The following is a 24377-nucleotide window of genomic DNA, read 5'->3' as shown; positions in this document are numbered from 1 at the left end:
GCTTGTGGTTTTATTGCCGTTGCTAACCACCCATGAGGGGTGCAAACAGACAATGCTGTTACCATTTTCACACGAGAATGCTTCAAGGAAAGCTCCTGTGTCCCCCTCACCCCAGAACAGAGGTTCTCATGCAGGGCGATTCCATCCCCAAGGGCACTTGGCTATGTCCGGAGACATTTTCAGTCGTCACAACCCAGGGAGGACGACGAGGTCACCTAGTGGGTAGAGGCCAGGGTTACTCCACACCCCCTACGATGCACAAGTCGGGGCCCCTACAACCAGCAGTGATGGTTCCAAATGTCCAGGGGCAGAAAATCCTGTTCTAGAATCTTCAGTGACCCTGGAGGTCAAGCCCCTTGTGGGGGGAGTGTTCAGATCCCTCAGGGGTCCTCTCCTCCAGCTGGCTTCCTGTGGTGGGCTCTGGCACCCACCCAGAAGTGAAAGTCTTTTTTTCCGAAGATCTCAGGTCAAGAACTCCCAAGTCAGGCAAGCCCTGCATAGAGCCCTGCTCCACCACTTAGGGGCTGCAGATGGGTTCTGACTGTAAATGACGTCTGGAACATTCCAGAACATTCTGGGCTTGGGGGACATTGCTCTCTGGAATGCCAAGGGGGACCTGGTGGTGGAAGGTGGTGAATCCCAGGTGCTCTCTGAGCCTCAATCTCCCTATTTGCACAGTGGACATGCAGGCTGAGGGCTGGGGAGTGTGGCCCGTGCTCTCCAGGAGTGAAGATGGGCAGGGCTGGGATAAAGGGACCCTCTCTGCCTGGGGCACAGGGCCCAAGGGAGCTGGATGTGTTGCCCCAGGTGTGTAGGGCAGGTCAGAGAAGGGCAGGATCCCCTGAGGAGGAGGGCAAGGGGAATGTGTGTGACCATCAGCAGTGGTGTGCACTTGGCTGGGGGACACTCGGTATGACTGTCAGCAGGTGGGTGTGACCTTGGTGTGACTCTAATAGTGCCTGCAGATGTGTTGCGATGCCTGCCTGTGGCTCTATGTGGGTATTTGTAGGTGGTGGTGATTGCAAATGTGAGACAGAATGTGTGGCCCTGGGAGGCTTTGAGTGTTGGATGCAGCAGGAGCCCCTCTCTGAGTGTGCGTGTCTGTTTATCTGTGTGACCACGCAAGGCCGTATCTGCATGGACCTGTGTCCTTGGGTGTGGTGAAGTAGGCTGTGTGTGGCCACATATGGGATTCTTAAGCTGTGTCTGCAAGTGGCTGTGACCCTGTGTGTGGCCTTGTGGATGAGCAGGGGGAGGTGGGGTTCTTAAAAGTATTACAGGAGGGGAAACTGAGGCCCACAGAGGGCCAGGAACCCAGGCCAAACATTCCTCCCTGCAGGGGGGTAGGCAGAGACCCTGCGGGATGGTGGGAGGATCAGCATGACCTCAGCCTCCTGAAGAGGGTGCCAGCAGTGGCTCCACTCTGCAGAGGAGGTGGCTGATGCCCAGAGAAGTTGAGGAACTCACCCAAGGCCACACAGCTGTCAGAGGTGAAAGTGGTTTTTCTGAAGATCTCACGTCAAGAACTCCAAAGTTAGGCAAGTCCCCCATAGAGCCCTGCTCCACCACTTAGGGGCTGCAAGTGTCTTCTGACTGTAAATGAAGACTTCTGGAACATTCCGGAACATGCTGGAACATTCTGGGATTGGGGGGAATTGCTGCTCTCTGGAGAATGCCATGGGGGACCTGGTGGTGGAGGGTGTTGGTGACTCCCAGGTGCTCTCAGCCCGTTTCCCCATCTGCACAGTGGACATGCAGAGGTGCTTGTGATGGCGCCCCCAGGCCCAGGTGGGAGGGTGGAGGGGCATAGAGTGGGGAAGGTGTGAGGGGCCTGGAGAGTCTCTGCCAAACCCGCTGGTGACTCCGGGCCTGAGCCAGCCTTGCTGGGCCCATCACTCACCTGCCACCCACACCACACACCTGGGCCCCTCTCCCCACCCCCTGGCTGCAAACCAGGGGTCCCAGGAAGGGATGGGGCCCTCGGGAGGCCAGGCCAGGGCTTCCTAACAGGATGGTGTGGGACCATTTCCCTGGAGATAAGGAGTTGGATTGGGAGCAGGTTCCTCTGTACCCTGACACCCCTGGAGCCCCCGTGGTCGCCGCCTCTACCTGAGCTGATGTCAGAATTAACATCTCCCTTTCTCAACTTGTCTTTCTCTCCCTCTGGAATTTCCTGTGAGGCTTAGAGGGACGTGGAAACCCTCCTTGGGTCCCACAAGGACAGAGGCCCAGCCACCTGGCCAATGCTAGGGGACCCTGGCCTGCCCCCTCTGGAACCGCAGCACCACCCCAAACCTCCATTGCCTCCCGGTATGCCCCGGATCTCACGTGTGGTTCATGGCACACCCAGCCCAGCCTGTGGGGCCTTCTCCCTCCTGAGTGGCAGCTGCCCTTGGCTCCCAGCCCTGGGCCCCAAGGGAAGAGAATTTTCCAGCAGGCTGGCAGCTCTATCACCAGCCCAGCCCAGGCTGAGGGAGGAACTGGGGGGTCCAATGAGGGCAGAGACCCCAGTGAGGAGGTCCTCGTGATTCCCCACTTTGGGCTCTGGGCTCAGCTCTTTGGCAGGGAGATTCCATCCAGCACTAGCCTGGTGAGCCCTGCTCTGAGAGAGCCAGGGAATCTCTCAGGTCACACAGCAATTTCAGGATAAGACACACTGTTTCTGGCAATGGGCTGCAGCTCCTCTTCCAGATCTCAGTGGTCGGAGACTGGTCCAGCTGTGGATCTGATAGCCAAGGGGCCTGGGTTGCAATCCCAAACCCCACCTCTAGCCCTCCTGACTCCTGGCTGTGTGAACAAGGTGGACTGGGGTTAGATGTTACAGGAGGAGGGAACCAGTTCAAAGGACACAAGAAGGGATTCACGGTGAGGGCCAATCGGATGTGGGCCGTGAGCTGCCAGGGCAGATCTTGGGGACAGGGCAGGAGCTCTGTGGGCAACAGTGCCAGTGCGGTAATGACCACATTTGAGTGGGGTGGGGTGACCTCACCAGGAATCTGTCTTCTGCCGTGTTGTGTCAAAAGGAGCATGTGGCCGGGCACAGTGGCTCACACCTGCAATCCCAGCACTTTGGAAGGCTGAGGTGGGTGGATCACTTGAGGTCAGGAGTTCAAGACCAGCCTGGCCAACATGGAGAAACTCCATCTCTACTAAAAATACAAAAATTAGCCAGACATGATGGCATGTGCCTGTAGTCCCAGCTCGTTGGGAGGCTGAGGCAGGAGGATCACTTGAACCCGAGAGGCAGAGATTGCAGTGAGCCGAGATTGGGCCACTGCACTCCAGCCTGGGAGACAGTGCGAGACTCCGTCTCAAAAAAAAAAAAAAAGCAGGAAAGAAAGAAAAAAAAAAGCATGGCATTCATTTCCAGTCCCTGTGGAGGGACAGGGCATGCAGCGGAGGGCAGGTGTGGCCAGATTGACCAGGATTCCGTAATGACCCAATAAAGCATTTATCAACTTCTACTTTCTTGCTATTGGGGTTTAAGCAGCATCTGGCCTCAGGTGTGATTGGAGCTCAGCCCAGAGTGTGGACTTAGCTCCCAGGAGCACCATTGCCTCAGCCAGCCCAGCCTCCCATTGCCTGGTGATCACAACTGTGGAATGGGCAGAGCCCTGTGGCCCTCCACTAGAGACCTACCCTTGAGTTTCTCACTCCAGCTTCCCTCATCTCTTGCTCTTCTAGGTTTTCTGTCCTCACGAGGCTGTTAGCCCAGCAGGGGAAGGAAGGGACACAGTGTGGCCTGAGCTAGGATGCGGGAGACAGAGGCAGTTGGAGTAGCCAGTGGAAGGAATTGATCTGGCTGGAAAGGCAAGAGAGCCCCTATCTTTGGAAGCTCCCGGGAGGAGCTGTCTGCACCGAGCCTTGAAGAATGGGAACTAGGCAGGAGGCAGGGGGCAGAGAGTACAGTTGTCCAACTGGAGACAGCCTGCTACATTTGAAACTCCAAGTGACTCACAGCAGTGAACGCTCTCTCTCAGGACCTCAGTCTTCACATCCATAGGACGGCTGTGTGGGACGGAAGCCTTGCCCATTCAGGCTTGGCTGGGGCCCCACTCTCAAAGGCATGTGAATCAGAGCAACTCCATCTTGAATAGGAGCTGGGTAAAATGAGGCTGAGACCTGCTGGGCTGCATTCCCAGGTGGTTAAGTCATTCTAAGTCACAGGATGACATAGGAGATCAGCACAAGATACAGGTCATAAAGATCTTGCTGATAAAACAGGTTGCAGTAAAGAAGCCGGTCAAAACCCACCAAAACCAAGATGGTGGTAAGAGTGACCTCAGGGCATCCTCACTGCTACACTCCCACTCGCACCAGGACAGTTTACAAATGCCATGGCAACATCAGGAAGTTACCCTATATGGTCTAAAAAGGGGAGACATGAATAATCCACCCGTTGTTTAGCATGTCACTAAGAAATAACCAGCCGGGCACCGTGGTTCAGGCCAGGCGTAGTGGCTCAAGCCTGTAATTCCAGCACTTTGGGAGGCTGAGATGGGCAGAATGCCTGAGGTCAGGAGTTCGAGACCAGCCTGGCCAACATGATGAAACCCCCCCATCTCTACTAAAAACACATAAATTATCTGGGTGTGATGGTGCATACCTGTAATCCCAGCTACTCAGGAGACTGAGGCACAAGAATCGCTTCAACCCAGGAGGTGGAGGTTGCAGTGAACTGAGATCACACCACTGCACTCCAGCCTAGGCGATAAAGCGAGACTCCGTCTCAAAAAAAAAAAAAAAAAGGCCGGGCGCGGTGGCTCAAGCCTGTAATCCCAGCACTTTGGGAGGCCGAGACGGGTGGATCACGAGGTCAGGAGATCGAGACCATCCTGGCTAACACGGTGAAACCCCGTCTCTACTATAAAATACAAAAAACTAGCCGGGCGAGGTGGCGGGCGCCTGTAATCCCAGCTACCCGGGAGGCTGAGGCAGGAGAATGGCGTAAACCCGGGAGGCGGAGCTTGCAGTGAGCTGAGATCCGGCCACTGCACTCCAGCCTGGGCGACAGAGCAAGACTCCATCTCAAAAAAAAAAAAAAAAAAAAAAAAAAGAGAAAGAAAGAAAAGAAAAAAGAAATAACCATAAAAACAGGCAACCAGCGGTCCTGAGGGCTACTCTGTCTATGGAGTAGCCATTCTTTTATTCCTTTACCTTCCTAATAAACTTGCTTTCACTTTAGAGACTAGCCCTGAATTGTTTCTTGCGTGAGATCCAAGAACTCTCAGGGTCTGATTGGAACCCCTTTCCTGTGACACCAAGACTGATAACCCCACGAGTTGTCTTAATCAGTCACAGAGAATGCCCCCAGCGAGGACATGAGCAGAGAGCAGACTTAAGTCACCCCTTCTGGAAATGGTCTGCCTGGGAGACCCCAGTCCCTGGCCCAGCCCTGTCCCCTCAATCCTCCTCACTGGCATGGGCCTGGCTGGGCACTGAGATGGTGGAACCCCAGGCAGTGTGAAGCAGCCTCCTGGAAATGATTTCTAGAACAGGGAAGACATCGAACATGGAGTTTGGACCACAGACTCGGTCGTCTCTGCACCCAGTTTGGGAGTGACAGAGTTAAAGGCCATCCTCTCTCAAGGACAGCCTTCCAGATCACTTGTCTTCTCCATTCCAGGAAGCTTATATGGCTCCCTGGACCTCTCCTGTGATTTACAGGAGAGGGTGGGGAAAGGGAGTGCTTTTGATTTTGTTTTGTTTTGTTTTTGAGACACAGAGTCTTGCTCTGTCTCTCAGGCTAGAGTGCACTGGCGCTATCTCAGCTCACTGCAACCCCTGCCTCCCGGGCTCACATGAGTCTCCTGCCTTAGCCTCCCAAGTAGCTGGGGTTACAGGTGCCCACCACCGCGCCTGGCTAATTTTTGTATTTTTTTTAGTAGAGACGGGGTTTCGCCACGTTGACCAGGCTGGTCTCAAACTCCTGACCTCATGATCCACCCACCTTGGCCTCCCAAAGTGCTGGGATTACAGGCGTGAGCCATCGTGCCCGGCCAAGGCAGTGCTTTTGAGGCACACAGAGGACCTTGGTGAGGCCAGAGGAAGCCTCGGCCACCATTCTGGGGCAGAGGACCCTCATCACTTGCCAGGACACCTGGAACAGCCTCCTTTTCCTCCCTGCTCTCCTCTGCTCTGTCCCGATGGCCTGTGCCCAGCATGTCCTGATACAGCGTCTCAAACCACACATTAATACGGTAACCTGGCCTGGCACGGTGGCTCACACTTGTAATCCTAGGGCTTTGGGAAATCGAGGTGGGAGGATCTTGAGGCTAGGAGTTCAAAACAGCCTGGGCAACACTGAAAGACCTCTCACCTGAACAAAACAATTAAAAAGGCCAGGCAAGCTGGCTCACGCCTGTAATCCCGGCACTTTGGGAGGCCGAGGCGGATCACCTGAGGTCAGGAGTTCGAGACCAGTCTAGCCAAGATAATGAAACCCCGTCTTTACTAAAAATACAAAAACTAGCCAGGCATGGTGGCGGGCGCCTGTAATCCCAGCTACTCAGGAGGCTGAGGAAGGAGAATCGCTTGAACCCAGGAGGCAGAGGAGCCAATATTGCACCACTGTACTCTAGCCTGGAAGACAGAGCAAGACTGTCTCCAAAAAAAAAAAAAAAAGTAAAAATTAACGTGGTGGTGCACGCCTGTACTGCTAGCAACCAGAGAAGCTAAGGCAGGAGGATCATTTGAGCCTAGGAGTTGGAGACTGCAATGAGCTATGATCGATGCACTGAACTCTAGGCTGGATGACAGTGACACTTTGTTGCAAAAGAAAAAAAAAAAATGTCTGAGCGCAGTGGCTCACGCCTGTAATCCCAGCGCTTTGGGAGGCTGAGGCGGGCAAATTGCTTGAGCTCAGGAGTTTGAAACCAGCCTGGGCAACATAGTGAGACCTCATCTCTACGAAGGATAAACCGAATTAGCAAGGCATAGTGGCACATGGCTGTAGCCCTAACCACTCAGGAGCCTGAGGCAGGAGGATCGCTTGAGCCTGGGAGGTGGAGGCTGTAGTGAGTCGTGGTCATGCCATTGCACTTCCAGCCTGGGCGACAGTGAGATTCTGTGTCAAAAAAAAAACGGTAACCCCACTGCTTGAAGCTTTGCACGGCTTCCTATCACCCTGGTGCTAAACATGCCACCGCTGACCATGGCTGGATGTGGCTCAGCCCCAGAAGCAGCACTGTCTCATATTCCACTTGTGAAGACCCAGCCTAGAGTTTCCTTCAGCTCCTCCAATGCGCCTGGACCACTCCTTTGCACAGATTATTTTTTTGAGACAGCATCTCCCTCTGTCACCCCAGCTGGAGTGCAGTGGCATGATCTAGGCTCACTGCAACCTCCTCCTCTTGGATTCAAGTGATTCTCTTGCCTCAGCCTCCTGAGCAGCTGGGATTACAGGCACCCACCACGACACCCGGCTAATTTGTGTATTTTTAGGAGAGACGGGGTTTCGCCATGTTGGTCAGGCTGGTCTTGAACTCCTGACCTCAGGCGATCCACCCACCTCAGCCTCCCAAAGTGTCACGTGCATCTGTGTGAAGAGACCACCAAACAAGTTTCGCGTGAGCAATAAATATTTTTAATCACCTGGGTGCAGGTGGGCTGAGTCTGAAAAAGGAGTCAGCAAAGGGAGATAGGGGTGGGGCCTTTTTTTTTTTTTTTTTTTGAGACGGAGTCTCGCTGTCGCCCAGGCTAGAGTGCAGTGGCACAATCTTGGCTCACTGCAAGCTCTGCCTCCTGGGTTCACACCATCCTCCTGCCTCAGCCTCCCGAGTAGCTGGGACTATAGGCACCCGCCACCAAGCCCAGCTAATTTTTTTGTATTTTTAGTAGAGATGGGGTTTCACCGTGTTAGCCAGGATGGTTTTGATCTCCTGATCTCATGATCCCCCCCGCCTTGGCTTCCCAAAGTGTTGGGCTTACAGGCGTGAGCCACCACGCCTGGCCACAAAGTACCTTCTTAAGTTGGGGGAAAAATATTACGAAGTACCTTTTTTCTTTTTTTTACAAAATTTTTTTTTTTTTTTTTTTTTTTTTGAGACGGAGTCTCACGCTGTTGCCCAGGCTGGAGTGCAGTGGCGCGATCTCGGCTCACTGCAAGCTCCGCCTCCTGGGTTCCCGCCATTCTCCTGCCTCAGCCTCCTGAGTAGCTGGGACTACAGGCGCCCGCCACCGCGCCCGGCTAATTTTTTGTATTTTTTTTTTTTTTAGTAGAGACGGGGTTTCACTGTGGTCTCGATCTCCTGACCTTGTGATCCGCCCGCCTCGGCCTCCTAAAGTGCTGGGATTACAGGCTTGAGCCACCGGGCCCGGCCAAAATATCTTCTTATTGGCAGGGGGGAGGATATTACAAAGTACCTTCTCAAGGGTGGGGAGAGTGTATTGTACAAAGTACGTTCACCCTTTGTGAATATCACAACGTGGGGAATATCACAAGGTACATTATTGCAAGGGGGGTGGTGTATTGTCACAAAGTCGATTGATCAGTAAGGGCGGGGCAGGAACAAATCACTATGGTGGAATGTCACCAGTTAAAGCAGGAACTGGCTATTCTCACTTCTTTTCTGGATATTCAGTTGCTTCAGGCCATCTGGATGTACACATGCAAGTCCAGGGGATTTGATGGCTTAGCTTGGACTCAGAGGCCTGACCAATGGTTCCCTTGCAAAAGCCATGTATTGTCTGACTCACCCACTTGCTCCCTACAGTCTCTCTGGGTCTGGTATATAATAGGTGCACGAGCAATGTTTGTTGATTGACTGACTGAATGGGCGGAATGGTTAAAATTCTGCTCAAGGCCGGGCGCAGTGGCTCATGCCTGTAATCCCAGCACTTTGGGAGGCTGAGGTAGGCGGATCATGAGGTCAGGAAATCGAGACCATCTTGGCTAACATGGTGAAACCCCATCTCTACTAAAAATACAAAAAATTAGCCCTGTAGTCCCAGCTACTAGGGAGGCTGAGGCAGGAGGATGGTGTGAACCCAGGAGGCGGAGCTTGCAGTGAGCCGAGATCGCACCACTGCACTCCAGCCTGGGTGACAGAGCGAGACTCCGTCTCAAAAAAAAAAAAAAAAAAAAAAAAAAAATCCTGCTCACTTCCCTCCCTTTACCATCTCCCAAGAAACCCATGGGGCCCCCCATGGAACCCACTTTGAGAATCAATGCTTTAGATCAGCATTTTCACTTTATGGATGGATCAGCTATGTACCCAAAGCCAGGTAGACTTCAGGCTACAGGTGAAGCCCCGGTCATGTCCTGGGCCTCCAAATTCCCGCACCACATCCAGTCTTACGGGCAAGATTAAGACACCCCGGAAATTGGCTTCCAGACAATATCCCGGCTGCAGGGGATAACATCACCCTACGTAACCTGGTGACAGGTGTGTGCTGCAGTACACACTTGCTTGTTCCTCCTCTCTGTTCCCACTTCCTGCCCGCCCTAGGAGACCTGCCATGGCCTCCTGGTGAGCTGCGCTCATCTACTGCTTGCTGCCTTTCCAGGTAAGTTATCCCGTTCTACCTTTTCCCCTACCCAGAATGCCTGGGAGACCTCCCAGGAAAGGCCTCCTGGCTCCGCTGCTCCTCCCCTCATCCCCCAGCCTGTCTGCCCTGATTCAAGATGTGGCTGGGCTGGCACAAAATCCCAATGGAGAGTCACCGAATGTCCACGACCTGGAATATGGCCAGCACCCCCTAGTTGGAGGCAGGGGTCTTTGTGGGTGTGGCATGCACCCCCGTGGGAGAGGGCATGGAAGGTTCTGGGTGATTTGCCAAACTGGGAGGAAAGAGAGACGTTTATCCGTCTCCTTGGCAGAGCTCTGGAACGGAGTCCCCTCTGCACCCCAACCCCGTCAACAGCCTATCCCCACTTACCTTTTCTGGCCTTGGATTCTCCCTGACCCTGCCTGCCTGGGGTGGACTTAAGATGCAATTGTTTTGTTTTTTATTTTTGAGACAGAATCTTGCTCTGTTGTCCAGGCTGGAGTGCAGTGAGACAATCATGGCTCACTGCAGCCTCAAACTCCTGGGCTCGAGCGATCCTCCTGCCTCAGGCTCTGGAGTAGCTGGGACTACAGGCGTGTGCCACCTCACCCTAATTTTTTTTTTTTTTTTTTTTTTTTGTAGAGATGGGATCTCACTATGTTGCCTCAGGCTAGACTTGTTTTGCGTTTTTTGTTGTAGTTTTTTGCTTTTAAGACAGAGTCTTGCTCTGTCACCCAGGCTGGGGTACGGTGGCATGATCTTGGCTCACTGCAACCTCTGCCTCCCTCATTCAAGTGATTGTCATGCCTCAGTCTCCTGAGTAGGTGGGATTAAGGCGCCTGCTGCCACACCTGGCTAATTTTTATATTTTTAGTAGAGACAGGATTTCACAATGTTGCCCAGGGTGGTCTCAAACTCCTGACCTCAGGTGATCTGCCTGCCTCAGCCTCCCCAAGTACTGGTATTACAGTCGTGAGCCACTTTGCCCAACCAGTCAGGCTGATCTTGAACTCCTAGGCTCAAGTGATCCGTCCGCCTAGACTTCCTGAAGTGCTGGGATTACAGGCACAAACCACCACGCCCAGCCGTTTGTGGTTTTTGCTTCCTGATCCTTGTGATGTCCCAGCAGAATAGCATTTAATTTTTCTAGGAAAAAGTATCTTGGGTTCAACTTGGGTGGGATCTGAGTCCTAATTGCCCCCCACCAATCACCCGTTTCCCCCAATCTACCCTCCTGAAGCTCACTGACAAAGACTTGTCTTCTAGGAGAGGCTGCCATAAATCCAGGACCAACATAATTCCATCTTTTTTTTTTCTGAGACGGAGTCTCACTCTGTCACCCAGGCTGGAGTGCAGTGGCCGGATCTCAGCTCACTGCAAGCTCCGCCTCCCAGGTTTACGCCATTCTCCTGCCTCAGCCTCCCGAGTAGCTGGGACTACAGGCGCCCGCCACCGTACCCGGCTAGTTTTTTAGTAGAGATTTTTAGTGTTAGCCAGGATGGTCTCGATCTCCTGACCTCGTGATCCACCCATCTCGGCCTCCCAAAGTGCTGGGATTACAGGCTTGAGCCACTGCACCTGGCCATAATTCCATCTTAATATCAATTACTTTAAAAAAAAATGTACCTTGTGTCTGAGACTCTAGAGTCCAATAGGGCAAACCAGTAACTAGTCAAAGTTTAACCTCCCTCCCACTCTGGGCTCAGACTGTCCCCTGAAGGCCTGTGTTTTGAGTCTCTTTTCAGAACGTTGGCGTGAACTTGGCACTTGGCGTACGGATCCCCTTTCATCACCCAGGTGACCTGCAGGGAATTCCACCTCACAGTGCAAGGTTTAGACCAATTCGGTCCAACAGAGAAAGCAGGCAACCGCTATGTTATTTGAAAACAGCTTCATCGGGATATCATTTGCAAACCATACAGCGAACCCATTTCAGGTGTATAAGTCAAGTTTATCATGTATTATTTTTATTTTATTTATTTTGAGACGGAGTCTCGCTGTGTCCCCCAGGCTGCAGTGTAGTGGCGAAATCTTGGCTCATGGCAAGCTCCACCTCCTGGGTTCACGCCATTCTCCTGCCTCAGCCTGCCGAGTAGCTGGGACTACAGGTGCCCGCCACCACACCCAGCAAATTTTTTGCATTTTTAGTAGTGACGGGGTTTCGTCATGTGGGCCAGGATGGTCTCAATCTCTTGACCTCGTCATCCACCCGCCTCAGCCTCCCAAAATGCTGGGATTACAGGCGTAAGCCACCAAGCCTGGCCTTATTTTTTTTTTGAGGCGGAGTCTCGCTCTGTCGCCCAGGCTGGAGTGCAGTAGCCGGATCTCAGCTCACTGCAAGCTCCGCCTCCCGGGTTCCCGCCATTCTCCTGCCTCAGCCTCCCGAGTAGCTGGGACTACAGGCGCCGCCACCACGCCCGGCTTTTTTGTGTTTTTAGTAGAGACGGGGTTTGGCCGTGTTAGCCAGGATGGTCTCGATCTCCTGACCTCATGATCCGCCTGTCTCGGCCTCCCAAAGTGCTGGGATTACAGGCTTGAGCCACCGCGCCCGGCCAGCCTGGCCTTATTTTTTTAAGACAAGGTCTTACTCTTTATCACCCAGGCTGGAGTTACACATCTGTGGCGTGATCACAAATCGCTGCAACCTCAAACTTCCAGACTCAAGCAATCCTCCCAAGTAGCTGGGACTACAGACATGTGCCACCTTGCCAGGCAAATTTTTGTATTTTTAGTAGAGTTGGGATTTTGCCATGTTGCCCAGGCTGGTCTTTTTATTATTAATTTTTGAGATGGAATCTTGCTCTGTCACCCAGGCTGAAGTACAGTGGCACGATCTCAGCTTACTGCAACCTCCACCTCCCAGGTTCAAGTAATTCTCATGCCTCAACCTCCCGAGTAGTTGGGATTACAGGCGTGAAGCACTACACTCAGCTAATTTTAGTATTTTCAGTAGGAACAGGGTTTCACCATGTTGGCCAGTCTGGTCTTGGACTCCTGACCTCAAGTGATCCACCCACCTCAGCCTCCCAAAGTGCTGGGATTACAGGTGTGAGCCACGAAACCCAGCTTTTAAAAATTTATTTTTGAGACACAATCTCCCTCTGTCGCCCAGGCTGGAATGCAGTGGTGTTATCTTGGCTCACTGCAACCTCTGCCTCCCAGGGTTAAGTGATTCTCTTGCCTCAGCCTCCTGAGTAGCTGGGATTACAGGTGTGTGCCACCACACCTGGCTAATTTTTGTATTTTTAGTAGAATTGGGGTTTCACCAGGTTGGCCAGGCTGGTCTCAAATTCCTGACCTCAGGTGATCCGCCCACCTCGGCCTCCCAAAGTGCTGGGACTACAGGTGTGAGCCACTGTAGTTGGCCAGTCAGCTCATATATTACCTGCAAAACCCAATCCCATTGTACCTTTCTCTAGCTGAGTCATGGATTCAAGCCTTGCCTCAGGGACACGGGAAGCAATGATGACCAGCTATGCCTTCCTTCTCCCCTGCCTCCAGAGCATTTGTATTTTAGTAGACTGAGGAAGACTTAGGATTCCAGGAAAGGTCTTGTCTAATAGGTAGAAGGAAGTGGACTCTGGGCCAAGCTCCCTTTGTTTAAACACCAGCTGTGCTGATTTTTGCTGTGAGTCACTTGGTCTCAGATTTCTCATCTGTCAAACAGGAATAATAGCAGCTCCTCTCAGGACTCATGGCCGGGAGCTTTGGTAAGCAGGTGACTGTCATCAATGACCCTCACACTCCTCTCTCCTCTCTTCCCAGCTACTCTGACCCATGGATCCCCTGGGCACGGCCAAGCCACAATGGCCGTGGCGCCACTGTCTGGCCGCGCTGCTGTTTCAGTTGCTGGTGGCTGTGTGTTTCTTCTCCTACCTGCGTGTGTCCCGAGACGATGCCACTGGGTTCCCTAGGCCAGGGCTCATGGCAGTGGCACCTGTCACTGGGGCTCCCAATGGGTCCTCCCGACAGGACACCACTCCCACCCGCCCCACCCTCCTGATCCTGCTGTGGACGTGGCCTTTCCACATCCCCGTGGCTCTGTCCCGCTGTTCAGAGATGGTGCCTGGCACGGCCGACTGCCAAATCACTGCCGACCGCAAGGTGTACCCGAAGGCAGATGCGGTCATTGTGCACCACTGGGATATCATGTCCAATCCTAAGTCACGTCTCCCACCTTCCCCGAGGCCGCAGGGGCAGCGCTGGATCTGGTTCAACTTAGAGCCACCTTCTAACTGCTGGCACCTGCAAGCCCTGGACGGATACTTCAATCTCACCATGTCCTACCGCAGCGACTCCGACATCTTCACGCCCTACGGCTGGCTGGAGCCACGGTCCGGCCAGCCTGCCCACCCACCACTCAACCTCTCGGCCAAGACCGAATTGGTGGCCTGGGCGGTGTCCAACTGGAAGCCGGACTTGGCCAGGGTGCGCTACTACCAGAGCCTGCAGGCCCATCTCAAGGTGGATGTGTACGGGAAATCCCACAAGCCCCTGCCCAAGGGGACCATGATGGAAACACTGTCCCGGTACAAGTTCTACCTGGCCTTCGAGAACTCCTTGAACCCCGACTACATCACCGAGAAGCTGTGGAGGAACGCCCTGGAGGCCTGGGCCGTGCCCGTGGTGCTGGGGCCCAGCAGAAGAAACTATGAGAGGTTCCTGCCGCCCGATGCCTTCATCCACGTGGACGACTTCCAGAGCCCCAAGGACCTGGCCCGATACCTGCAAGAGCTGGACAAGGACCACGCCCGCTACCTGAGCTACTTTCACTGGCGGGAGACGCTGCAGCCTCGCTCCTTCAGCTGGGCACTGGATTTCTGCAAGGCCTGCTGGAAACTGCAGGAGGAATCCAGGTACCAGACGGTGCGCAGCATAGCGGCTTGGTTCACCTGAGAGGCCGGTGTGGGGCCTGGGTTCCCGGGAACCTCATCTGCCTGGGTCTTCACCTGCTGGAGTCCTTCATGGCCAGCCCTCTCACTTCCCTGGGAACTCACATGCTGGACTTCACGGCTGTCAGGAGCCTCCCCTGCAGAAGCCTTGCCTGCTGGGGACCCTGGCCGCTGGAGGCTGCACCTACTGAGGATCTCAGCTGTTGGGGACTTTACCTGCTGGGACCTGCTCCCAGATACCCTGCCACACAGAATCTCACCTGCTAGGAGCTTCACCTGCTGGGGACCTCACCCTGGAGGGCACTGGGCCCTGGGGAACTGGCACCCTTGGGGACGCACTCAGAGTGATGGTTCTGGCTGATTTGTTTGTGATGTTGTTAGCTGCCTGTGAGGCCTGCAGAGGGACAATGACGGTACCGTTTCCAGTTGTAATACTGCAAGGAAAAATGATTACGTGTCTCCTCACTCTAGAGTTGTCCCTTTCAGGCCTCTGAGCCCAAGCTAAGCCATCATATCTCCCCAGGGACCTGCACGTATCCATCCAGATGGCCTGAAGCAACTGAAGATCCACAAAAGAAGTGAAAATAGCCTTAACTGATGACATTCCACCATTGTGATTTGTTCCTGCCCCACCCTAACTGATCCATGTACTTTGTCATCTACCCCACCCTTAATTAAGAAGGTTCTTTGTAAATCCCCCCACCCTTGAGAATGTACTTTGTGAGATTTCACCACCTGCCCCCAAAACATTGCTCTTAACTCCACCGCCTAGCCCCAAACCTGTAAGAACCAATGATAATCCACCGTGCTTTGCTGACTCCTTTTTCAGACTCAGCCCGCCTGCACCCAGGTGAAATAAACTGCCACGTTGCTCACACAAAGCCTGTTTGGTGGTCTCTTCACACGGACACGTGAGACATTTGGTGCCGAAAACCCGGGTCAGCGGGACTCCTTCAGGAGACCAGGGCGCTGTCCTCACCCTCACTACTCCATCTACGACCTCGGCTCCTCAGACAAACCAGCCCAAGGAACATCTCACCAATTTCAAATCGGGTAAGCGGCCTCTTTTTACTTTCTTCTCCAACCTCTCTATCCCTCAACCTGTTTCTCCTTGCAATCTTGGTGCCACCCTGCAGTCACTCCCTAAATTTCAATTCCTTTCATTTTCTGGTAGAGACAAAGGAGACACATTTTATCCGTGGTCCCAAAACTCCGGCGCCGGTCATGGACTCAGGAAGGCAGCCTTCCCTTGGTGTTTAATCGTTGCGGGGACGCCGCTCTGATTATTCACCCACGTTCCACTGGTGTCTGATCTCCATGGGGACGCCTGCCTTGGTCATTCACCCACGTTACCTTGGTGGCAAGTCAATTGCGGGGACGCCTGCTTTGGCTGCTCCCCACCCCCCCCTTCTCCCTGTCTCTATCCTTCTCTTTAAACTTGCCTCCTTCACTATGGGCAACCTTCCACCCTCCATTCCTCCTTTTTCTCCCTTAGCCTGTGTTCTCAAGAACTGAAAACCCCTTTGGCCATGTGCGGTGGCTCACGCCTGTAATCCCAGCACTTTGAGACCCCAAGGCGGGCAGATCACGAGGTCAGGAAATCGAGACCACGGTGAAACCCCATCTTTACTAATAACAACAACAAAAACACAAAAAAAGTTAGCTGGGCACGGCGGTGAGCGCCTGTGCTCCCAGCGACTCGGGAGGCTGAGGCAGGAGAATGGCGTGAATCCCGGAGGCGGAGCTTGCAGTGAGCCGAGATGGCGCCACTGCACTCCAACCTGGGTGACAGAGCAAGACTCCATCTCAAAAAAAAAGAAAAAAAAGGAAATTCTCGCCGGGCGTGGTGGTTCACGTCTGTTATCCCAGCACTTTGGGAGGCCAAGGCAGCGGATCACGAGGTCAGGAGATCGAGACCATCCTGGGTTAACACGGTAAAACTCTGTCTCTACTGAAAATACAAAAAATTAGCCGGGCGCAGTGGCGGGCGCCTGGAGTCCCAGCTACTCGGGAGGCTGAGGCAGGAGAATGGTGTGAACCCAGGAGGCAGAGCTTGCAGTGAGCCGAGATTGCGCCACTGCACTCCAGCCTGGGCGACAGAGCCAGACTGTGTCTCAAAACAAACAAACAAACAAAAAAACAAAAAAACCCTGACCTAAAATCTAAGCATCTTATTTTCTTCTGCAATACCGCTTGGCCCCAATACAAACTCGACACTAGTTCCAAGTGGCCAGAGAATGGCACTTTCGATTTGTCTATCCTACAAGATCTAGATAATTTTTGTAGAAAAATGGGCAAATGGGCCAGGCGCGGTGGCTCAAGCCTGTAATCCCAGCACTTTGGGAGGCCGAGACAGGCGGATCACGAGGTCAGGAGATCGAGACCATCCTGGCTAACCCGGTGAAACCCCGTCTCTACTAAAAAATACAAAAAACTGGCCGGGCACGGTGGCTCACGCCTGTAATCCCAGCACTTTGGGAGGCCGAGGTGGGCGGATCACAAGGTCAGGAGATCCAGACCATGGTGAAACCCCATCTCTACTAAAAATAGAAAAAATTAGCTGGGCGCAGGGGCGGGCACCTGTAGTCCCAGCTACTCGGGAGGCTGAGGCAGGAGAATGGCGTGAACCCGGGAGGCGGAGCTTGCAGTGAGCCGAGATTGCGCCACTGCACTCCAGCCTGGGCAACAGAGCGAGACTCCGTCTCAAAAAAAAAAAAAAAAAAAAAAAACTAGCCGGGCAAGGTGGCGGGCGCCTGTAGTCCCAGCTACTCGGGAGGCCGAGGCAGGCGAATGGTGTGAACCCGGGAGGCGGAGCTTGCAGTGAGCCGAGATTGCGCCACTGCACTCCAGCCTGGGCGACAGAGCAAGACTCCGTCTCAAAAAAAAAAAAAAAATACAAAAAACTAGCCCGGCGAGGTGGCGGGCGCCTGTAGGCCGAGCTACTCAGCAGGCTGAGGCAGGAGAATGGCGTCAACCCAGGAGGCGGAGCTTGCAGTGAGCCAAGATCGCGCCACTGCACTCCAGCCTGGGTGACAGAGTGAGACTGTCTCAAAAAAAAAAAAAAAAAAAAAAAAAAAAAAGGCACATGGTCTGAGGTGCCTGACGTCCAGACATTCTTTTACACATTGGTCCCTCCCTAGTCTCTGCCCCCAATGCGACTCATCCCAAATCTTTCTTTCTCTCGTGTCTGTTCCTTCAGTCTCCACCCCAAGCTCTGAGTCCTTTGAATCCTCCTTTTCTACAGACCCATCTGACCTCCCCCCTCCTCCCCAGGCTGCTCCTCGCCAGGCCAAGCTAGGTCCCAATTCTTCCTCAGCCTCTGGCTCCCCAACCCTCTAATCCCTCTATCACCTCCCCTCCTCTCACCCAGTCCGGCTTACGGTTTCGTTCCACCTGCCCAACAATTTCCTCTTACAGAGGTGGCTGGAGCTGACGGCACAGTCAGGGTACACGTGCCTTTTCCTCTATCAGACCTTTCCCAAGTCAGCCAGCGTTCAGGCTCTTTCTCATCAGACCCCACTAAACAGATACAGGAATTTCGACATCTGACACTGTCCTACAATTTAACCTGGAGTGACTTAAATGTCACCCTAACTTCTACCCTCTCCCCAGATGAACAGGGGAGAGTTTTTTTCTCTAGCCCAGTCTCACGCCGATAACTGCCGGCTTCATGAGCCAGACCTCTGGGAAGGCATTAGAGCAGTTCCCCGGGAAGATCCCCAATGGAACCATCAGGCAGATTCTCCAGGCACAGCTAGGTGAGATTTCGTGGTTTCTGCCTAAAGAGCTTTAAAAGGCAGCTGACAAAGCTGTTAATTATGACAGACAAACTACGCAAGGTAAAGACAAAAACCCAGCCCAGTTCACGGCCTGTTTAGCAGCAACCCTTTACCGCCCTAGACCCAGAGGGGCCAGAACGCCGCCTTATTCTTAATATGCATTTTCTCACCCAGTCAGCTCCTGACATTAGAAAAAAGCTTCAGGGCCTGGCACAGTAGCTCAAGCCTGTAATCCCAGCACTTTAGGAGGCCGAGACTGGCGGATCACGAGGTCAGGAGATCGAGACCATCTGGTGAAACCCCATCTCTACTAAAAGATACAAAAATATAGCCGGGCGAGGTGGCGGGCGCCTGTAGTCCCAGCTACTCGGGAGGCTGAGGCAGGAGAATGGCGTAAACCCGGGAGGCGGAGCTTGCAGTGAGCTGAGATCCGGCCACTGCACTCCAGCCTGGGCGACACAGCGAGACTCTGTCTCAAAAAAAAAAAAAAAAAAAGAAAAAAGGAAAAAAAGAAAAAAAAAAAGCTTCAAAAGTTAGAATCTAGCCCTCAAACCCAACAACAGGAATTAATCAACCTCGCCTTCAAAGTGTACAACAATAGAAAGGAGGTAGCCAGACCACAACGGCATTTTTGAGTTACAGCTACTTGCCTTCACTGTAAGACAACCCACCACCACGTCTCCAGCACACAAAACCTTCAAAACATCCAAGCCACAGCTCCCAGGGGCTCCTTCAAAACATCCTTGTGGGCTTTGCTTCAACTGCCAAAAGGCTGGCCGCTGGGCTAAGGAATGCCCGCAGCCCCGAATTCCTCCTGAGCCGTGCCCTCTCTGTGCGGGCCCCCACTGGAGGTCGGACCGTCCGACTCACATCACTGCCACTCCTAAAGCCCCTGGAGCCCAAACCCAATGTTCCTTGGCCAACTCCTTCCCAGATCTTCTTGACTTAGCAGCTGAAAACACGCTTCCTGATTGCCTCGGAAGCCCCCTGGACAATCATGGACACCGGGTAACGCTTAAAGTGGAGTAAGTCTGTCCCCTTCTAAATCAATATGGAAGCTACCCGCTCCATATTACCATCTTTTCAAGGGCCTGTTTCCCTTGCCTCCATTCCTTAACTATTGTATTGACAGCCACGCTGCTAAACCTCTTAAAACTCCCCAACTCTGATGCCAACTTGGACAACATTCTTTTCTACACTCCTTTTTAGTTATCCCCACCTGCCCACCTCCCTTATTAGGTGGAGCCATTTTAACTAAATTATCTGCTTCTGTGAGTATATCTGGGCTACAGCCACACCTCATTGCCAGCTTTTGCCCCAGTTCAAAGCCTCCTTCACCTCCTCCTTGTATCTCCCCACCTTAACCTGCAAGTACAGGATGCCCCACTCCCTCCTTGGCCGCCGATCATGCACCCCTTACCATCCCATTAAAACCTAATCACACCCCACTCAACACCAATATCCCACCCCACAGCACACTTTAAAAGGATTAAAGCTTGTTATCACTCACCTGTTATAGCATGGCCTTTTAAAGTCTATAAACTCTCCTTACAATTCTCCTGTTTTACCTGTTCTAAAACCAGACAGGTCTTGCAGGTTAGTTCAGCATCTGTGCCTTATCAACCAAATTGTCCACCCCGTGGTGCCAAATCCATATATTCTCCTATCCTCAATACTTCCCTCTGTAACTTCTCCACAACCCAGTATTCTGTTCTGGATTTCATAATTCTTCATGCAAATGTGTTCGGAACTGGTGGGTTCATTAGTCTTGTCACCTTGAAGAATGAAGCCACAGACCCTCGTGGTGAGTGTTACAGTTCTTAAACATGGTGTCCGGAGTTTGTTCCTTCAGATGTTCAGATGTATCTGGAGCTTATTCCTTCTGGTGGGTTCGTGGTCTCGCTGCCTTCAGGATTGAAGCTGCAAATCTTCTCAGTGAGTGTCACAGCTTTTAAACTCAGTGCATCTAGAGTTGTTCGTTCATTCCCAGTGGGTTCATGGTCTGTGCTGGTTTCAGGAATGAAGCTGCAGACCTTCGTGGTCAGTGCTGCAGCTTTTAAAGGCAGTGTGGACCCAGAGTGAGCACCAGCAAGATTCACTGTAAAGAACAAGAGAACAAACCTTCCACACTACAAGAGCAGATCCAGCGGATTGCCGCTGACTGGCTCCGGCAGCCCGCTTTTATTCCCTTATCTTGCCCCACCCACATCCTGCTGATTGGTCCATTTTACAGATAGCTGATTGGTCCATTTTACAGAGAGCTTATTGGTCCACTTTACAGATAACTGATTGGTCCGTTTTGACAGGGTGCAGATTGGTGGGTTTACAATCCCTGAGCTAGACACAGTGCTAAACAGAAAAGTTCTCCGAGTCCCCACTAAGTTAGCTAGACACAGAGTACCTATTGGTGTATTTACAAACCTTTAGCTAGACACAGGGTACTGATTGGTGTATTTACAAACCCTGAGCTAGACAGAGAGTGCCGATTGGTGCATTTACAATCCTTTAGCTAGACAGTGCTAGACAGAAAAGTTCTCCAAGTCCCCACTAGGTTACAGAGTACTGATTGGTGTATTCACAAACCCTGCGCTAGACACAGAGTGCTGATTGGTGCATTTATGATCCCTTAGCTAGACATAAAAGTTCTCCAAGTCCCCACCAGGTTAGCTAGATACAGACTACTGTACTGATTGGTGTATTTACAAACCCTGAGCTAGACACAGAGTGCTGATTGGTGTATTTACAATCCCTTAGCTAGACATAAATGTTCTCCAAGTCCCCACTAGACCCAGGAGCCCAGCTGACTTCACCTAGTGGAACCCGCACCCGGTCTGCAGACAGAGCTGCCCACCAGTCCCGAGCCCTGCTTGCACTCCTTAGCCCTTGGGCGGTCCATGGGACCGGGGGCCACCGAGCAGGGGGCGGCGCCCGTGGGGGAGGCTCAGGCCGGCGCGGGAGTCCACTGCGGAGGATGGGGCTGGGACATGGCGGGCTGCAGGTCCCAAGCCCTGCCCCAGGGGGAGGAGGCAGAGGCCCCTTGAGAATTCCAGCTTAGTGCATGTGGGCCGGCAGTGCTGGGGAACCTGGCGCAACCTCTGCAGCTGCTGGCCCAGGTGCTAAGCCCCTCACTGCCCTAGGTCCACTGGCTGCTCTGAGTGCGGACCCGCGGAGCCCGCGCCCGGCCCGACGTAACTCCCACTGGCCTGTGAGCCCAGCGGGCAGCCTTGGTTCCGATCTGCGCGTCTCCCTCCACACTTCCCCCGCAAGCAGAGGGAGCCGGCTCTGGCCTCAGACAGCATAGAGAGGGGCTCCCACAGTGCAGTGGCGGGCTGACGAGCTCCTCAAGCGCTGCCAGAGTGGACGCCCAGGCTGGGGAAGCACGGGGAGTGAGGGCTGCTAGCACATTGTCACCTCTCAAAAACACAGGTGCTTTCCCTGCTGATGGTGTAGGGCTAATCTCCCAAACCCCAACCCCTTCTACAAAACAACAACAACTTTCCTTCCTAGGCGTGGTTAGGTACTCCGCCTTTGGATACCTAGTTTTACCGTCCTGACTAAACCATTATGTAAACTCACAAAACCAAACCTAGCTGACTCTATAGATCCTACATCCTTTCGCCACTCCTCTTTCTGTTCCTTAAAAACAGCCCTAGAAGCTGCCCCCACGCTGGCTCTCTCACTCATTCCAAGCCAAAGTGCAGGGCTGTGCGGTCGGAGATCTTACACAAAAGCCAGGACCATGCCCTGTAACCTTCTGTCCAAACAACTTGACCTTACTGTTTTAGCCTAGCCCTCGTGTCTGCTGCTGCCACTCTCATACTTTTAGAGGCCCTCAAAATCACAAACTATGCTCAACTCACTCTCTACAGTTCTCATAACTTCCAAAATCTATTTTCTTCCTCACACCTGACACATATATATACTTTCTGCTCCCCGGCTCCTTCAGCTGTACTCACTCTTTGTTGAGTCTCCCACAATTACCATTGTTCCTGGCCCGGACTTCAATCCGGCCTCCCACATTATTCCAGACACCACACCTGACCCCCATGACTGTATCTCTCAGATCCACCTGATATTCACCCCATTTCCCCATATTTCCTTTTTTCCTGTTCCTCACCCTGATCACACTTGGTTTATCGATGGCAGTTCCACCAGGCCTAATCGCCACTCACCAGCAAAGGCAGGCTATGCTATAGTATCTTCCACATCTATCATTGAGGCTACTGCTCTGCCCCCTCCACTACCTCTCAGCAAGCTGAACTCATTGCCTTAACTCGAGCCCTCACTCTTGCAAAGGGACTACGCCTCAGTATTTATACCGACTCTAAATATGCCTTTCATATCCTACACCACCATGCTGTTATATGGGCTGAAAGAGGTTTCCTCACTACACAAGGGTCCTCCATCATTAATGCCTCTTTAATAAAAACTCTTCTCAAGGCCGCTTTACTTCCAAAGAAAGCTGGAGTCACTCACTGCAAAGGCCATGAAAAGGCATCAGATCCCATCGCTCAGGACAATGCTTATGCTGATAAGGTAGGTAAAAAAGCAGTGTAGCGTTCCAACTCCTATCCCTCATGTTCCAACTTCTGTCCCTCACAGCCAGTTTTTCTCCTTCTCATCTGGTCACTCCCACCTACTCCCCCACTGAAACTTCCACCTATCAATCTCTTCCCACACAAGGCAAATGGGTCTTGGACCAAGGAAAATATCTCCTTCCAGCCTCACAGGCCCATTCTATTCTGTCATCATTTCATAACCTCTTCCATGTAGGTTACAAGCCACTAGCACACCTCTTAGAACCTCTCATTTCCTTTGCATCAGGGAAATCTATCCTCAAGGAAATCACTTCTCAGTGTTCCATCTGCTATTGTACTACCCCTCAGGGATTGTTCAGGCTCCCTCCCTTCCCTACACATCAAGCTCGGGGATTTGCCCCCGCCCAGGACTGGCAAATTGACTTTACTCACAAGCCTCATGTCAGGAAACTAAAATACCTCTTGGTCTGGGTAGACACTTTCACTGGATGGGTAGAGGCCTTTCCCACAGGGTCTGAGAAGGCCACCGCAGTCATTTCTTCCCTTCTGTCAGACGTAATTCCTCGGTTTGGCCTTCCCACCTCTATACAGTCTGATAATGGACCGGCCTTTATTAGTCAAATCACTGAAGCAGTTTCTCAGGCTCTTGGTATTCAGTGGCACCTGATTTTGCCTCAAACTTCCACCCTTAAGTCTCTCTTTAAGTGGATAGAAGATCTTCAGTGACAAAGTACACGCCAATACTTTCACCCTGATGAAGTCCTATTCGTTACTTTTATACATACTCTTATTCTCATTCCTGTTCTTATGCCACCCTCTACTTCTCCCCAGCTATCTCCACCACCCTATCAAACTCACTCTCTCCTAGCCATTTCTAATCCTTCTTTAACAAACAATTGCTGGCTTTGCATTTCTCTTTCCTCCAAAATCGCTGAGGCCTCGACTTACTGCTGAAAAAAAGAGGACTCTGTATATTTTTAAATGAAGAGTGTTGTTTTTACCTAAAACAATTTGGCCTGGTATATGACAACATAAAAACACTCAAGGATGAAGCCCAAAAACTCGCCAACCAAGCAAACAATAACGTTGAACCCCCTTGGGCACTCTCTAATTGGATGTCCTGGGTACTCCCAATTCTTAGTCCTTTAATACCTATTTTTCTCCTTCTTTTATTTGGACCTTGTATCTTTTGTTCAGTTTCTCAATTCATACAAAATCACATCCAGGCCATCACCAATCATTCTATACGACAAATGCTCCAATCATTCTATACGACAAATGCTCCTTCTAACAACCCCACAATATCACCCGTTACCCCAAAATCTTTCTTCAGTTGACTCTCTCCCACTGTAGGTTCCCACGTCATCCCTAGTCCCGCTTGAAGCAGCCCTGAGAAACATCGCCCATTATCTCTCCATCACACCCCCAAAAATTTTCACCACCCCAACATTTTACCACTGTTTTGTTTCATTTTTCTTATTAATATCAGAAGACAGGAATGTCAGGCCTCTGAGTCCAAGCTAACCCATCATATCCCCAGGGACCTGCATGTATCCATCCAGATGGCCTGAAGCCACTGAAGATCCACAAAAGAAGTGAAAATAACCTTAACTGATGACATTCCACCATTGTGATTTATTCCTGCCCCACCCTAACTGATCCATGTACTTTGTCATCTC

The 24377-nt window shown here is 52.3% G+C and overlaps 1 protein-coding gene and 2 long non-coding RNA genes across 6 annotated transcripts; 2 read left to right on the top strand and 1 right to left on the bottom strand.

Moving 5' to 3' along the window:
- Positions 1 to 20318, bottom strand: LOC144337019 (uncharacterized). Its single transcript, XR_013409612.1, has 2 exons — positions 19671 to 20318; positions 1 to 1686 (listed from the first exon to the last, which is right to left on the bottom strand). It is a non-coding gene; the product is annotated as an uncharacterized LOC144337019 (long non-coding RNA).
- On the top strand, positions 9368 to 15262 carry LOC697582 (3-galactosyl-N-acetylglucosaminide 4-alpha-L-fucosyltransferase FUT3). Of its 3 annotated transcripts, none has more exons than XM_028839068.2 (3): positions 9377 to 9507; positions 11235 to 11425; positions 13255 to 15262. In XM_028839068.2, exon 3 carries the CDS (start codon positions 13267 to 13269, stop codon positions 14383 to 14385), a length of 1119 nt encoding a protein of 372 aa, XP_028694901.2. In that variant the 5' UTR covers positions 9377 to 9507; positions 11235 to 11425; positions 13255 to 13266; the 3' UTR covers positions 14386 to 15262. The 3 variants fall into 3 exon arrangements, with proteins under 3 accessions (XP_077835677.1, XP_028694901.2, XP_077835678.1); XM_077979552.1 differs by having other exon boundaries at positions 9408 to 9507; positions 11235 to 11286; XM_077979551.1 differs by lacking the exon at positions 11235 to 11425 and having other exon boundaries at positions 9368 to 9507.
- On the top strand, positions 19959 to 24377 carry LOC144337006 (uncharacterized). 2 transcript variants are annotated; one of them, XR_013409597.1, is made up of 3 exons: positions 19959 to 20095; positions 22601 to 22696; positions 24239 to 24377. It is a non-coding gene; the product is annotated as an uncharacterized LOC144337006 (long non-coding RNA). The 2 variants fall into 2 exon arrangements; XR_013409596.1 differs by having other exon boundaries at positions 24188 to 24326.

The sequence above is a fragment of the Macaca mulatta genome, chromosome 19 (genome assembly GCF_049350105.2).
Source record: "Macaca mulatta isolate MMU2019108-1 chromosome 19, T2T-MMU8v2.0, whole genome shotgun sequence".
NCBI classification, from domain to species: Eukaryota; Metazoa; Chordata; class Mammalia; order Primates; family Cercopithecidae; genus Macaca; species Macaca mulatta.
This window is presented reverse-complemented; position numbering and strand designations above follow the sequence as displayed.

What these genes read in the sequence shown, in the direction of transcription:
- LOC697582 (XM_077979551.1), top strand. Translation starts at nt 13,267, where the DNA reads ATGGATCCCCTGGGCACGGCCAAGCCACAATGGCCGTGGCGCCACTGT.